The sequence below is a fragment of the Pongo abelii genome, chromosome 13, assembly GCF_028885655.2.
Source record: "Pongo abelii isolate AG06213 chromosome 13, NHGRI_mPonAbe1-v2.0_pri, whole genome shotgun sequence".
NCBI lineage: Eukaryota > Metazoa > Chordata > Mammalia > Primates > Hominidae > Pongo > Pongo abelii.
Window position 1 is genome coordinate 121,716,986 of NC_071998.2, and position 12,471 is coordinate 121,729,456.

The window sequence follows — 12,471 nt, forward strand, 5'->3', positions numbered from 1 at the left end:
ATTAAATTTTTCTCTTCATTCCCTTCTGTGGCCGAATATTCCATTGTGTGGCTGTGTCACGTGTTGTGCATCCACTGGTCAGTTGATGGGCATTTGGGGTGTCTGCATCTTTTGGCTGAGATGCTCAGTGCTGCTGTGAACCTCTGTGTTCGTGTTTCTGTGTGGACCTGTGTCGTCACCTCTCTCGGGTCAGGTGGCTGCAGGCCCCGCCCCCCTTTGCGTCCAGCTCTTGGCACATGTGTTCCCTGCCTGGAATACCTACCCAGGCTCCTGTGGTCACCTCTGCTGCCCTAGGCTGATTCCTGCTCAACATTCACGTCTCAGCGGAGGCTCACCACCTCCGGAAGCCCTCCCCCACCCTTCCTGTCCCCCAAGTTCCCCGGCTCCATCAGGGGCTCACAGGGCTTGTCAGCACTGGGTCCCCTTGTTTCATGGCCCCCACCCCTGGTACATTGTGAACTCCTTGAGGACAGGGACTGAGCTGCCCTCATCTTGATTCCCAAACTCTGCGCTGGACATGGGGCAGTTGCTCGTGTCTTTGTGTTGAAAGGCTGGCTGGATCCATGAGGATCTGGGCAAGGAGATCGGCCTGGGCTGGGGCAATTAGGGATGGCTTTGGGCAGGGGTGTGGCTGGAGAGAATGAAGGGGGAGGCCTGAAGGCCGGGAGTGGGAGGAGCCTGAGCAGAGGCCCGGGGGAGGCCCCAGGGTGACCTGTGTAGGGTCAGTGAGGGGCTGGTTTGACTTGAGCAGAAACCTTGATAGATGGGGGTAGAAGGGCAGGGCGGGGAGGGAGAGGATGGGAGGTGAGAGCTGGGCCCGAAAACAAATCCTGGACACTGAAGGGAGAGGGTCCCTTGGGAAGAGCTGTCTCAAGTGGAAGGAAATGAGGGAGGGTTCTAAGGAACAGAGACTGGGCTGGGGAAGGTGGGGACATATAAGAAGGAGCCTCTGCCTCTGTGGAGCTCAGTTTCCCATGAGCACAAGAAGGGGCTGGGGGATTCAGGGGACCCCTCTGTCCCACAGAGAGCAGTGCTGTGCACGGTGTGGTCTCCCGGGGGGGCCGCCTCCAGCTGAGCCGCCTGCAACCGGCCCAGGCGGGCACCTACACATGCGTGGCTGAGAACACCCAGGCTGAGGCCCGCAAGGACTTCGTGGTAGCAGTGCTGGGTAGGTCTGTGCCTGCACCCTCCTGTCCCACTCCCATGGCAGCCCCTGCCATCACCCAGGGCCTCACTGTACCCCTGCCTCAGTGGCCCCCCGGATCCGGAGCTCGGGCGCGGTGCAGGAGCACCATGTCTTGGAAGGGCAGGAAGTGCGGCTGGACTGTGAGGCCGATGGGCAGCCGCTGCCGGACGTGGCCTGGCTGAAGGACGGCAGCCCGCTGGGCCAGGACATGGGCCCCCACCTCCGGTAAGACTTGGCCCATGCCCTCCCCAGAGGCGGCAGGGCCCACGTCCCCTTACGCCTCTGCCCTGGGCCCTTCTTCCCTGTGGCAGGTCCTACCTGGACGGCGGCTCCCTGGTGCTAAAAGGCCTGAGGGCCTCGGATGCGGGTGCCTACACCTGCGTGGCCCACAACCCAGCCGGGGAGGACGCCAGGCTGCACACGGTGAATGTGCTGGGTGAGGAGCCCTGGGGCATCTGGAGGGTGATGCGTGGGCCTGGGCACGGGAGATAAGGTGACATGTGCGCAAAGCCCACACTGTGACCTGGGCCACGGGTCTGACTTCCCTGGGCCTCCATGGCCCATCCTCAAACTAGGGGACAATAATGCCAGCCCAGGGCATAGCGGAGATTCGGGAGGTGAGAAGAGAGTCAGGGAGTGGCTGTGCCCCCCATGCAGTGGGCCTCATCCCTCACAAGGGCGGAGACCGCTGTGGTTGCTGGCGGCAGAAGTCCAGGTCTCCACCTCTGGGATTTCCCTGGGAGGAGCCCACCTTCCTCCCAAGACCTCCTCACTACCCCTCTTTTTTCTACCCACCTTCAGTTCCTCCCACCATTGAGCAGGGAGCAGACGGCTCGGGGACCCTGGTGAGCAGGCCTGGGGAGCTGGTGACCATGGTGTGCCCTGTGCGGGGCTCCTCGCCCATCCACATGAGCTGGCTCAAGGATGGCCTGCCCCTCCCGCTCTCCCAGCGCACCCTCCTCCACGGCTCTGGCCGCACCCTCAGGTAGGGGAGATGGCAGACAGGCGTTGGCTATTCCACTCAAAGTGGACACGTGGGGATTGTCAGCAAATGGGAGGTGCTGGAAGCCAGGACTGGCTGCAACACCCACTCCCCACCCCACAGCGAGTGTGGACTGCGCCCCAGATGCTGATGCTAGGATGGGTCTCAGGGACCCAGATGCTGATGCTAGGATGGGTCTCAGGGACCCAGATGCTGATGCTAGGATGGGTCTCAGGGACCCAGGGAAGGGGAGGTGGTCGGGGTAGGAGGAGTTGCAGGAGAACTCAGGTTTCAGGGAAGGAGAGACCAACTGGGCCACAGGAGACGAGGCCTGTTGGCTTTGGTGCTGTGGCTGTCACTGGGGACTGGGCAAGAGCAGCTCAGGAGGAGTGGTTGGCGTGAAAGGGGCTGAGAGAAAGTGGGAGGACAGAGAGTGAAGCCAGTGAGCTGAGATGACTCCAGTGAGCTCTGAGGGCAAAGAGGGCTGCGTAGAAGAAGGGGAGCCAAGCTGTCCATGTGGGACATGGAGCTTCCCGAATTTGGGAGGCAGGAGGTCTGGCTTCAGAATGAGATTTGTTGGAGCAGGCAGCAGGGGTGGAGGCAGCTGGAGGCTTTATCCTGGGGGCACCGGGAACCCAGGTAAAGAGTTTAAGCAGGCCGGGCGTGGTGGCTCACGCCTGTAATCCCAGCACTTTGGGAGGCCAAGGCGGGCAGATCACAAGGTCAGGAGATCAAGACCATCCTGGCTAACACAGTGAAATCCCGTCTCTACTAAAAATAAAAAAAATTAGCTGGGCCTGGTGGCGGGCACCTGTAGTCCCAGCTACTGGGGAGGCTGAGGCAGGAGAATGGCGTGAACCCGGGAGGCGGAGCTTGCAGTGAGCCGAGATCGCACCACTGCACTCCAGCCTGGGCGACAGAGTGAGACACCATCACGCCATCTCAAAAAAAAAAAAAAAAAAAGAGAGAGAGAGAGTTTAAGCAAAGGCTGGGCTCAGTCACCCCGCCCCCTCTGGCCAGCAAGCTCTTGGGAGACAAAGGATGGAAAAGGGAGGAAGTCTTTCCTCGCAGCCAGCCTCTCCTGTCTCTCTCCCTCTCTCTTCCTCTCTCTCTCTCTCCCTTTCTCTTGTCTCCTTCTTCCTCTCCTCTCGGGGGATTCAGGATTTCCAAGGTGCAATTGGCAGACGCCGGCTTCTTCACCTGTGTGGCCGCAAGCCCAGCTGGCGTGGCGGACAGGAACTTCACCTTGCAGGTGCAGGGTATGGAGCAGGGGGTGGGGCAAGGGGGTCTCTGGCCTTGGTGGGTGAGAATCAAGGCCCTTGGCCCCCCTGCCCATCTGGGTGGAACCAAGGATGGGCCCTGGGGGCGTTGAGGAGAGCAGACACTGCGGCTCAGTCTCTGACTCACTGGATTGCTCGTTCGCGCCTCACAGGTAGCTGTGGGCACTCTGATATGCCCAGGATAGGTCGGGGCAGAGAGGCATGAAGCAGCTCTGTAAAGAGACAATCACAATTCCAGGGAACTAGTGACACCGGGGGATGGAGAGGATGCTGTGGGAGCACAGAGGAGGGCACCTCACCTGGCCTTGGGGGACCAGGGCGGCTTCCTGGAGGAGGTGATGTCTAAGCTGAGTACTGGAGATGAGAGTCCTAGAATAAAATGGTTCCTGCCTACCTTTCTGCACTCCACAGTGCCCCCTGTCCTGGAGCCGGTGGAGTTCCAGAATGACATGGTGGTGGTTCGTGGCTCCCTGGTGGAACTCCCGTGCGAGGCCCGGGGCGTTCCCCTGCCTCTCGTGTCATGGATGAAGGATGGGGAACCCTTGTCCCAGAGCCTCGAGCAGGGGCCCAGCCTGCAGCTGGAGGCAGTGGGAGCTGGTGACTCGGGGACCTACTCCTGTGTGGCTGTGAGCGAGGCGGGGGAAGCCAGGAGGCATTTCCAGCTGACCGTCATGGGTGGGTCCTCTGGCCTCTGGCCAGCTTCTCTGGGCTCGCGGGAGAGGGTGGGACTCTGGGGGCAATGGGAAGGACAGTGAGGGAGGTGAGTCCCCTGGAGACCCGGGACTGCCACCTGGGAGCAGAACTCAGGGAACTTGGTTCCGGCTGGGATGCTTCTCTCACCTTCCTTGCCTGTGGGGAGTGGCTTGCCGAGCTTTGATTCTCCCAGGGCTGTGCTCCTGGTTTCTTTCCACCAAACCTTGGTGGCAGATGCAAGAACAAGAGCCACCAAAATGTGGGAGCAGAGCCCCCGGACTCAGCACAGCGTTTTCAAGTGCGGTGCTGTCCTGGAAATATGTGTCAATTGTGCGTTCCCCTCCATGGTGGCTTGCAGAGCCCCCTCACATTGAGGACTCAGGCCAGCCTACAGAGCTGTCACTGACCCCCGGCACCCCCATGGAGCTCCTCTGTGATGCCCAGGGCACCCCCCAGCCCAACATCACCTGGCATAAGGACGGGCAGGCCCTGACCAGGCTGGAGAACAGCAGCAGAGCCACACGGGTGCTCCGGGTGGAGAATGTGCAGGTACCAGTGCCGCTGCCGTAGGGCGAGGCTGGGGGTTGGGGGAGAGGGGAGGGACTGCAGGTTCCCCAGACCCAGTGGGCAGTTGACAAGGTTGGGCTGAAGCTCCTCCTCTGTGTGGGGTGTGAGGGTGTGGAGGTGACCCACCTAGGCCGTGCCCTTGGGAGCTGCCAGCAGGGTCAGGGCCCAGGCTGATGCCAAAACCAGGTGACCCCATCTAGGCCAGAGGAGGGCTGGTGCAGTTAAGGGGGACTTCTGGGAAGAGGCAGGCATCACACCAGCCCTAAAGCAACAATGAGATGGAGGGAGAGGGCGTGGGTTGGCTGGGAGGTGGTTGGCAGACCTCACAGTGCTGAATTTGAATCCTGGGTCCCTTGTTGCATGAGAAGGAAACCAGATCGGGAGGCGGGCAGAGAGGGGCCGGGGGCAGCTGCTCAACCCGCTCCATCCCCAGGTTAGGGATGCCGGGCTGTACACTTGTCTGGCTGAAAACCCTGCAGGTGCAATTGAGAAGAGCTTCCGGGTCAGGGTTCAAGGTAGGTGGTGGGGGCAGGGCCGGGAGGCAGGACGGGCTTGTGGCAGGGGTAAGTCCCCCTCTCATATCCTCTTGTGCCACCCCCTTCCCAGCCCCTCCAAACATTGTTGGGCCCCGAGGTTCCCGCTTTGTGGTTGGCCTGGCACCGGGGCAGCTGGTCCTAGAGTGTTCTGTGGAGGCAGAGCCAGCGCCCAAGATCACGTGGCACCGAGATGGCATCGTGCTGCAGGTGGGCGCCAGGCGGGGCCCCAGGGTGCTGCCTTCTGTCCCTCTCAGGCCTCAGACCTGACCTGGCCGGATCCAAGATCCAGAGTGGGTGCCAAGGGCCCACTCTGAGCTGCACTTTGCACCCCGTTCCCCAGGTGTCGTACCCCCAGCATTGTCATTGTCACTCCCATTTTATGGATGGGGACACTGAGGCAAGGCTCAGGTCACTCAGGGCTTCCGAGGCCCACCCAGTATTCTCCCCCTGGCTCCTTCAAGCTATGCTTAGCAGCTGTGTGGCCTGGGCCGGTGACCAAGGCTCTCTGTGCCCACCCCTCAAATAGGGTCAGTTTGCGGCTGTGGATTCAGGGTTGTGGGTGTTCTGACAGGAACTCCATGGACAGGAGATGCATTCCCTCCCAGAGGGGTGCATTTCCTTAGAGGGTCCTCGGTGGGGCACAGTCAGGGCCTGCGGTCAGCCTGGAAGGAGAGAGCCACTGTCCGGTTTCACCAGTTCCTCAGTCTTCCACGTCTGCTGCCGGGTGGCCTGGCGCAGCTGGGCACTGATAAGGGTCTCTCCACCCTGGCGGGGCTCTCCAGGAGGACGCCCACACACAGTTCCCGGAGCGGGGCAGGTTCCTCCAGCTGCAGGCCCTGAGCACGGCTGACAGCGGTGACTATAGCTGCACAGCCCGCAACGCCGCAGGCAGCACCAGTGTGGCCTTCCGCGTGGAGATCCACAGTGAGTAGGGCCCGCCCCACCCCACCCTGCCCACCCCCTTAGAGCCACAGCTCCCGGCACCACTCCCTCTGTGCCCCTCCCCAGCGGTGCCCACCATCCGATCAGGACCACCTGCAGTGAACGTCTCAGTGAACCAGACAGCCCTGCTGCCTTGCCAGGCTGAAGGCGTACCCGTACCCCTCGTGAGCTGGCGGAAGGACGGGGTCCCCCTGGATCCCAGGAGCCCCAGGTGGGAGAGGGAAGGGGTGGGCCTCGGGGAGTCTCTCAGGTGCCACTTTGTGGGTTGCAAATCAAACTCACTTGGGCAATTGGAGCAGAAAAGTGACTTTATCATCAGGACGTGGGGTGTCTCAGAACACAAGGACAGGCCCACCACTCATGAAGGTCTTTTCCTTGTTTAACTTGATCAGAAGCCTTGATGGATGGGGCGGAGTAGAGGGGCATGAATGGGTCTCACGAGATCTGATGGTTTTAAAGCTTCTCTCAGCTTCTGTCTGTGTGGGCTTCATCTCTTTCTGTCTCTTACCTTCTTCCTTGGTGAACACGGGAGAAACACACCCCCTGACAACCCCATGGCCCCCAGCCCCAGGTTTACAGCTCCTCAGCTCACTAGCAAGTTGTCTGTGAATCCCAACTCTAAATTCCCAGGGCACAGAATGCCATTGGCCCAGCCTGAGTGATGTGTCCATCCCCCATCCAATCAACTGTGGCCAGGAGCGGGATTGCACGGTACAGACACGGCCCTTGGAAAGGGCACTTTTCAGATCTAGGGGCTGCTCTCAGGAAGAGCAGGGTGCTGCGTCTTCTGCGTCTCAGGAGAGGTCAGGCCCAGGGGGGTGTTGGAGATGCCCAAAGCGGCCCTTCTCTCCATCTTTCCAATGTTGGCTTGGGCTGTGGGGAGCTGCTCATGGCTCTGACCCCCTGACCTTGGCCTCATGGATGCAAGACTCTGACCTCCAAAGTTAGCATCTATATTAGTCCATTTTCACGTTGCTGATAAAGACATACCTGAGACTGGACAATTTACAAAAGAAAGAGGCTTATTGGACTTACAGTTCCACATGGCTGGGGAGGCCTCACAATCATGGTGGAAGGAAAGGAGGAGCAAGTTACATCTTACGTGGATGGCAGCAGGCAAAGAGAGAGCTTGTGCAGAGAAACTTACGTTTTTAAAACCATCAGATCTTGTGAGACCCATTCACTATCACGAGAAAAGCACGGGAAAGACCCGCCCCCCAATTCAATCATCTCCCACCAGGTCCCTCCCACAACATGTGGGAATTATGGGAGCTACAAGATGAGATTTGGGTGGAGACACAGAGCCAAACCATATCAGCATCCTCTCACTGGGAAAGTGGGGGCAGAGGGAAGGGTCTTGCTAGAGACAGCCCTGCTGCAGACCCCACTGGCTTGCTCATCTCCAGGGCAACCCCCCGTCCATTCTAGGTTCGAAATTCTGCCTGAGGGTTCCCTGAGAATCCAGCCAGTCCTTGCCCAGGATGCCGGCCACTACCTCTGCCTGGCATCCAACTCTGCTGGCTCCGATCGTCAAGGCCGTGACCTACGGGTCTTGGGTAGGTGGCCTGGGGAAGACCTTCAGTGTCCAGTCCCTGTCGGGGTCCAGTCCTGCTTAGTTTCTGAGTCACCCCAGCTGTCAGAAGCCAAGAGCCAATGGTCTTCAAATGTTTTTGACCATGAAGCCCATTAGTAAAAAGTTGTGATCATGCACACTCAAAGGACACAGAAGTATTTTAGTGCATATATTACGTAACAGAACAGTGATTCGATTAAATAAGAAACCACATACAAAAGGTAAAACAAGTCTGAGAGGCCGAGGCAGGAGGATCATTTGATCCCAGGAGTTTGGGACCAACCTGGGCAACATAGTGAGACCCCATCTCTACAAAAAAAAATGTTTAAATTAGCCAAGCATGGTGGCACATGCCTGTAGTCCCAGCTACTTGGGAGGCTGAGGTGGGAGGATCACTTGAGCCCAGGAGTTTCAGGCTATAGTGAGCCATAATCACGCCACTGCACTCCAGCCTGGGTGACAGAGTAAGACTCAGTCTACAAAACAAAAAAAGTAAAAATGTGAAAGGATAAAATTCAGAATCACTAGAATCAGATGCCCCAGTCTCCTCCCCCTCCAACAGATCAGCTTGTGTGAGGTTGCTCTGGCGGGCCCTGGCCTCAGGTGGGGGCTGATGGGAGTGGAGGCCTGGAGGCCTCAGTCAAGGAAAGGCAGTGAGGGGGTGCCAGGCTCAGGGATGGGGAAAGCCCAAAACACCCAGTTTTGGGAGCCTGTTGGAAGCGCTGTCTCGGGGCTTTCTCCTGCTCTCTCCCTCTGTGCTCCCTCAGGGATGGGTGGAAGACAGTAGGCAGTGGCTTTGCCCCTGGGCACAGCCTCAGAGAGCCCCCAGCCCCTGCGCCGCCTGCACCTGTCTCCTGACCACTGTGCTCTCCCCAGAGCCTCCAGCCATCGCCCCCAGCCCCTCCAACCTGACCCTGACTGCCCATACCCCAGCCTCGCTGCCGTGCGAGGCCAGCGGCTCCCCTAAGCCCCTGGTGGTCTGGTGGAAGGACGGACAGAAGCTGGACTTCCGCCTGCAGCACGGCACCTACCGGTAACGAGCTGGACTTCCTGAGATGCACGGGGCGGGGAGGCACTCTCGTCTCACGGGGGCATGTGGCAGGGATGGGGCGGGGTGTGCTCAGGTCTCACCGGAGTCAGGACCAGAACTTGTATCTCAACTTTGGGGATCAGAGAGTCTTCACACTGAGATAGGGGTGAGGGCACTGGGGACATACAGCTAAGCAGAAACATCTGGGCTTTATTTATATCCACCAGAGTCACTCTTGTCTAAAAACAAAACATGAACTGGGTGTGGTAGCTCACACCTGTAATCCCAGCACTTTGGGAGGCTGAGGTGGGAGGAGTGCTTGAGGCCAGGAGTTCAAGACCAGACTGGGCAACATAGTGAGACCCCATCTCTACAAAAAATTTAAAAATTAGCGGAGTATGGTGGTGGGTGTCTGTGGTCCCAGCTACCTGGGAGGCTGAGATGGGAGGATCCCCTGAGCCTGGGAGGTTGAGGCTGCAGTGAGCTGTGATTGTGCCACTGCACTCCAGCCTGGGCAACAGAACGAGACTGTCTCAAAAAAAAGAGTGTCAATTTTTAAAAATTGGAAAACCAATGTAACAAGCCTAGACTTAGTGAAAATGAAATCAGTAACTAAGACTCTGAGTCACTTTGAAGTGGTTGTTCTTACAGAAGTTATCATAGATTGTTATTATAACAAATGTGCAGGGTTACAGAGAAACAGGGATGAAAACGAAAATCACTCACAAATCCACTAGCTAGACCTTTGGGGTAGAAACTTCTAGAAGACATTTCTAGAGTCAGGGCTGGAGGTCAGATACAGGAAGGGGAAATGGGCATGAGACCCCCCACAGCCAGAAAGCCAGGGCTGGTCTCTGTCAGCCCAGCAGCCACTTGGCCGTCTGTCTGTCCACCCCAGGCTCCTGCCCTCCAACGCCCTGCTCCTCACGGCCCCCGGCCCCCAGGACTCAGCCCAGTTTGAGTGCGTGGTGAGCAATGAGGTGGGCGAGGCCCGCAGGCTCTACCAGGTGACCGTCCATGGTGAGTCAGGGCAGAGGTGGAGGGGGACACCTGGGGTGGGGGCAGCGCCTTCCCGCTCTTGGGTGCTCTCCCTGCCTGCAGAGAATTGTGTGGCTTTTTCCTGTGCTGCACTGGACACCTCCTCCAGGAAGCCCTCTCAGATCCTGCTGGGCCACACTGACATAACCCCAGCTCTGGCACAGTTCCTGGCACACGGGAGCTCACAGGAGAGGCCCCCCCCAAATCCAGAATGTTCTAAACTCAAATCTGACTTTGTCATCACCCCCGTTAAAAATCCCTCCCTCCACAGCTGCCCGCTGCCCTCAGGATGGAATGCAACAATTCAGCTGGACACACCAGGTCCTGTGTGGTCTGGCCCTGCCAGATTCAGCTCACGCCAGACCTGCCTCATTCCAGGGTCTAATCAAGCTGCTCAGCTTTTTGTTCCTTGCCTCAAGGGCTTTGCACACGCTGTTCCCTTTGCCGGGAACACTCTTCCCCTCACTCAGCAAACACCTGCTTTCCCTTCAGATCGCAGGTTAAATGCCACTTCCCCTGGAGGTCTCCTCTGGCCTCCCCTACTCCAAGTGGAAAACCCACGGTAACCCCCTGTGAAGTTACTAGGCCAGGGTCTCTGTAGAAAGCTGTATCCCACTGGGTGCAGTGGCATGTGCCTATGGTCCCAGCTACTCAGGAGGCTGAGGTGGGAGGATCGCTTGAGCCCAGGGAGTCCTGGGCTATAGTGCACTATGCTGACTGGGTGTTCGCACTAAGTTCAGCATCAATATGGTGACCTCCCGGGAGCGGGGAACCACCAGGCTGCCTAAGGAAGGGTGAACCTGCCCAGGTCAGAAACAGAGCAGATCAAGACTCTCATGTTGATCAGCAGTAGGATCACACTTGTGATTAGCCACTGCATTCCAGCCTGGGCAACATATTGAGACCCCATCTCTGAAAAAATACACTTTTTTTTTTTAAAGAAAAAAAACTATAGCCCCGTGCCCAGAAGGATTTGCTGAGTGGGCAAATGTGACTTCTCCCTCTGTTGCCCCACCTCCCTCTTTGGCCCTTTGTCGCTAACGTCACCTTGTGTACTAGCTTTATCCCCTGGCCCCGTGGCCGTGAGTGTCCCGTGCCCGCCGGCAGGGCCTCAAGCCTCGTCTTGGGTTTCAGTGCCTCCCACCATTGCCGACGACCAGACAGACTTCACCGTGACCACGATGGCACCCGTGGTCCTCACGTGTCACAGCACGGGTGTACCAGCTCCGACCGTGTCCTGGAGCAAGGCAGGCGCCCAGCTAGGAGCTCGGGGGAGTGGCTATCGTGTCTCGTCATCGGGTAAGTGAGGGTAAGCCACAGAGAGAGGCAGCTGTGGGGAGACTGGGAGAGCAGGCGCAGCTGTGGGGAGACTGGGAGAGCAGGCGCAGCTGTGGGGAGACTGGGAGAACAGGCGGAGGGGGTAAAAGGTCACATGATGGAATAGGATGGAGCAATCTGGCCTGGCTCTGCCTCTCCTGGCTATGTGACCTGGGAGGACCCTCTTGCCCTCTCTGAGCTCCATATTCTCCTCCCTGCTCTGCAGTGTTGAGACCCATCAGTGGTTCCCCAAGGCTCTCTGGCATACAAGTGCTATTTCATGGCAAAGTAAGAAAAATAACAGCTCCCTGGGAGTTTTTGTAAACCTGGTTTAATCCCATCAGAAAGATCCTCCTTTATTCTGAAGTTATCTTTTGGTGTTGAAACTTCCTTTTCTTGATGATATTAAGATAATAGTAGTACATGGTGATTTTTTTTTAAGATGGAGTCTGGCTCTGTTGCCCAGGCTGGAGTGCAATGGCGCTATCTCCACTCACTGCAGCCTCCACCTCCCAGGTTCAAGGGATTCTCCTGGCTCAGCTTCCCAGGTAGCTGAGATTACAGGCACCTGCCATCATGCCTGGCTGATTTTTGTATTTTTATAGAGATGGGGTTTCACTATGTTGGCCAGGCTGGTCTTGAACACCTCACTTCAGGTGATCTGCCCTTCTCAGCCTCCCAAAGTGCTGGAATTACAGGTGTGAGCCACATGCCCGGCCTAACATGGTGATTTTTTAAATGTCTTTGCTTGTCAAAATAAAACGTTGGAAGCTTTATGGAGAGTCTCCAAATTTATTTGTTAGTTGGTTAGCGAAATACTAAAGTCTAGGAACCACTGGCCAAACCTGTGATTTTCAAACTCTTCTGAAGCAATAGAACTTCCTTCCAGGCCAGACACAGGGACTCAACGCCTGTAATTCCAGCACTTCGTGAGGCTGAGGCAGGAGGATTGTTTGAAGCCAGGAGTTTGAGACCAGCCTGGGCAACACAGCAAGACCCCATCTCTACAAACACATTTTAAAAAATTAGCCGGGTGTGGTGGTGCACGCCTGTGGTCCCAGCTGCTTGGGAGGCTGAGGTGGGAGGATTGCTTGAGCTTAGGAGTTCAAGGATGCAGTGAGCTATGATTGCACCACTGTACTCCAGCCTGGGCAACAGAGTGAGACTGTCTCAAAACAACATACAAAACAAAAACTTCTTTCCAATAGTGTAATAAGTGGTAACAGCAAAGTCCAACAAGTGAAACAAACCACAGTTCTGGTTCCATCTGGGGCTGGAACAGGGGCTGCGGGTGGGGCAGAGTGCCGTGGGCCTTGCTTCCTTCCCC

The 12,471-nt window shown here is 57.6% G+C and overlaps 1 protein-coding gene across 1 annotated transcript in view; it reads left to right on the top strand.

The window, feature by feature from the left end:
• HMCN2 (hemicentin 2) overlaps window positions 1–12,471 on the top strand; it is a 164,354-nt gene that overhangs the window by 120,029 nt on the left and 31,854 nt on the right. The window contains exons 63-77 of the mRNA XM_054520713.2: window positions 1,025–1,168; window positions 1,252–1,411; window positions 1,498–1,622; window positions 1,988–2,171; window positions 3,330–3,427; window positions 3,860–4,123; window positions 4,500–4,690; window positions 5,142–5,223; window positions 5,315–5,451; window positions 6,027–6,168; window positions 6,253–6,397; window positions 7,615–7,742; window positions 8,636–8,792; window positions 9,688–9,809; window positions 10,962–11,126. Coding sequence (XP_054376688.1) covers window positions 1,025–1,168; window positions 1,252–1,411; window positions 1,498–1,622; window positions 1,988–2,171; window positions 3,330–3,427; window positions 3,860–4,123; window positions 4,500–4,690; window positions 5,142–5,223; window positions 5,315–5,451; window positions 6,027–6,168; window positions 6,253–6,397; window positions 7,615–7,742; window positions 8,636–8,792; window positions 9,688–9,809; window positions 10,962–11,126 — 2,244 coding nt within the window. The remainder of the gene's footprint in view (window positions 1–1,024; window positions 1,169–1,251; window positions 1,412–1,497; window positions 1,623–1,987; window positions 2,172–3,329; window positions 3,428–3,859; window positions 4,124–4,499; window positions 4,691–5,141; window positions 5,224–5,314; window positions 5,452–6,026; window positions 6,169–6,252; window positions 6,398–7,614; window positions 7,743–8,635; window positions 8,793–9,687; window positions 9,810–10,961; window positions 11,127–12,471) is intronic.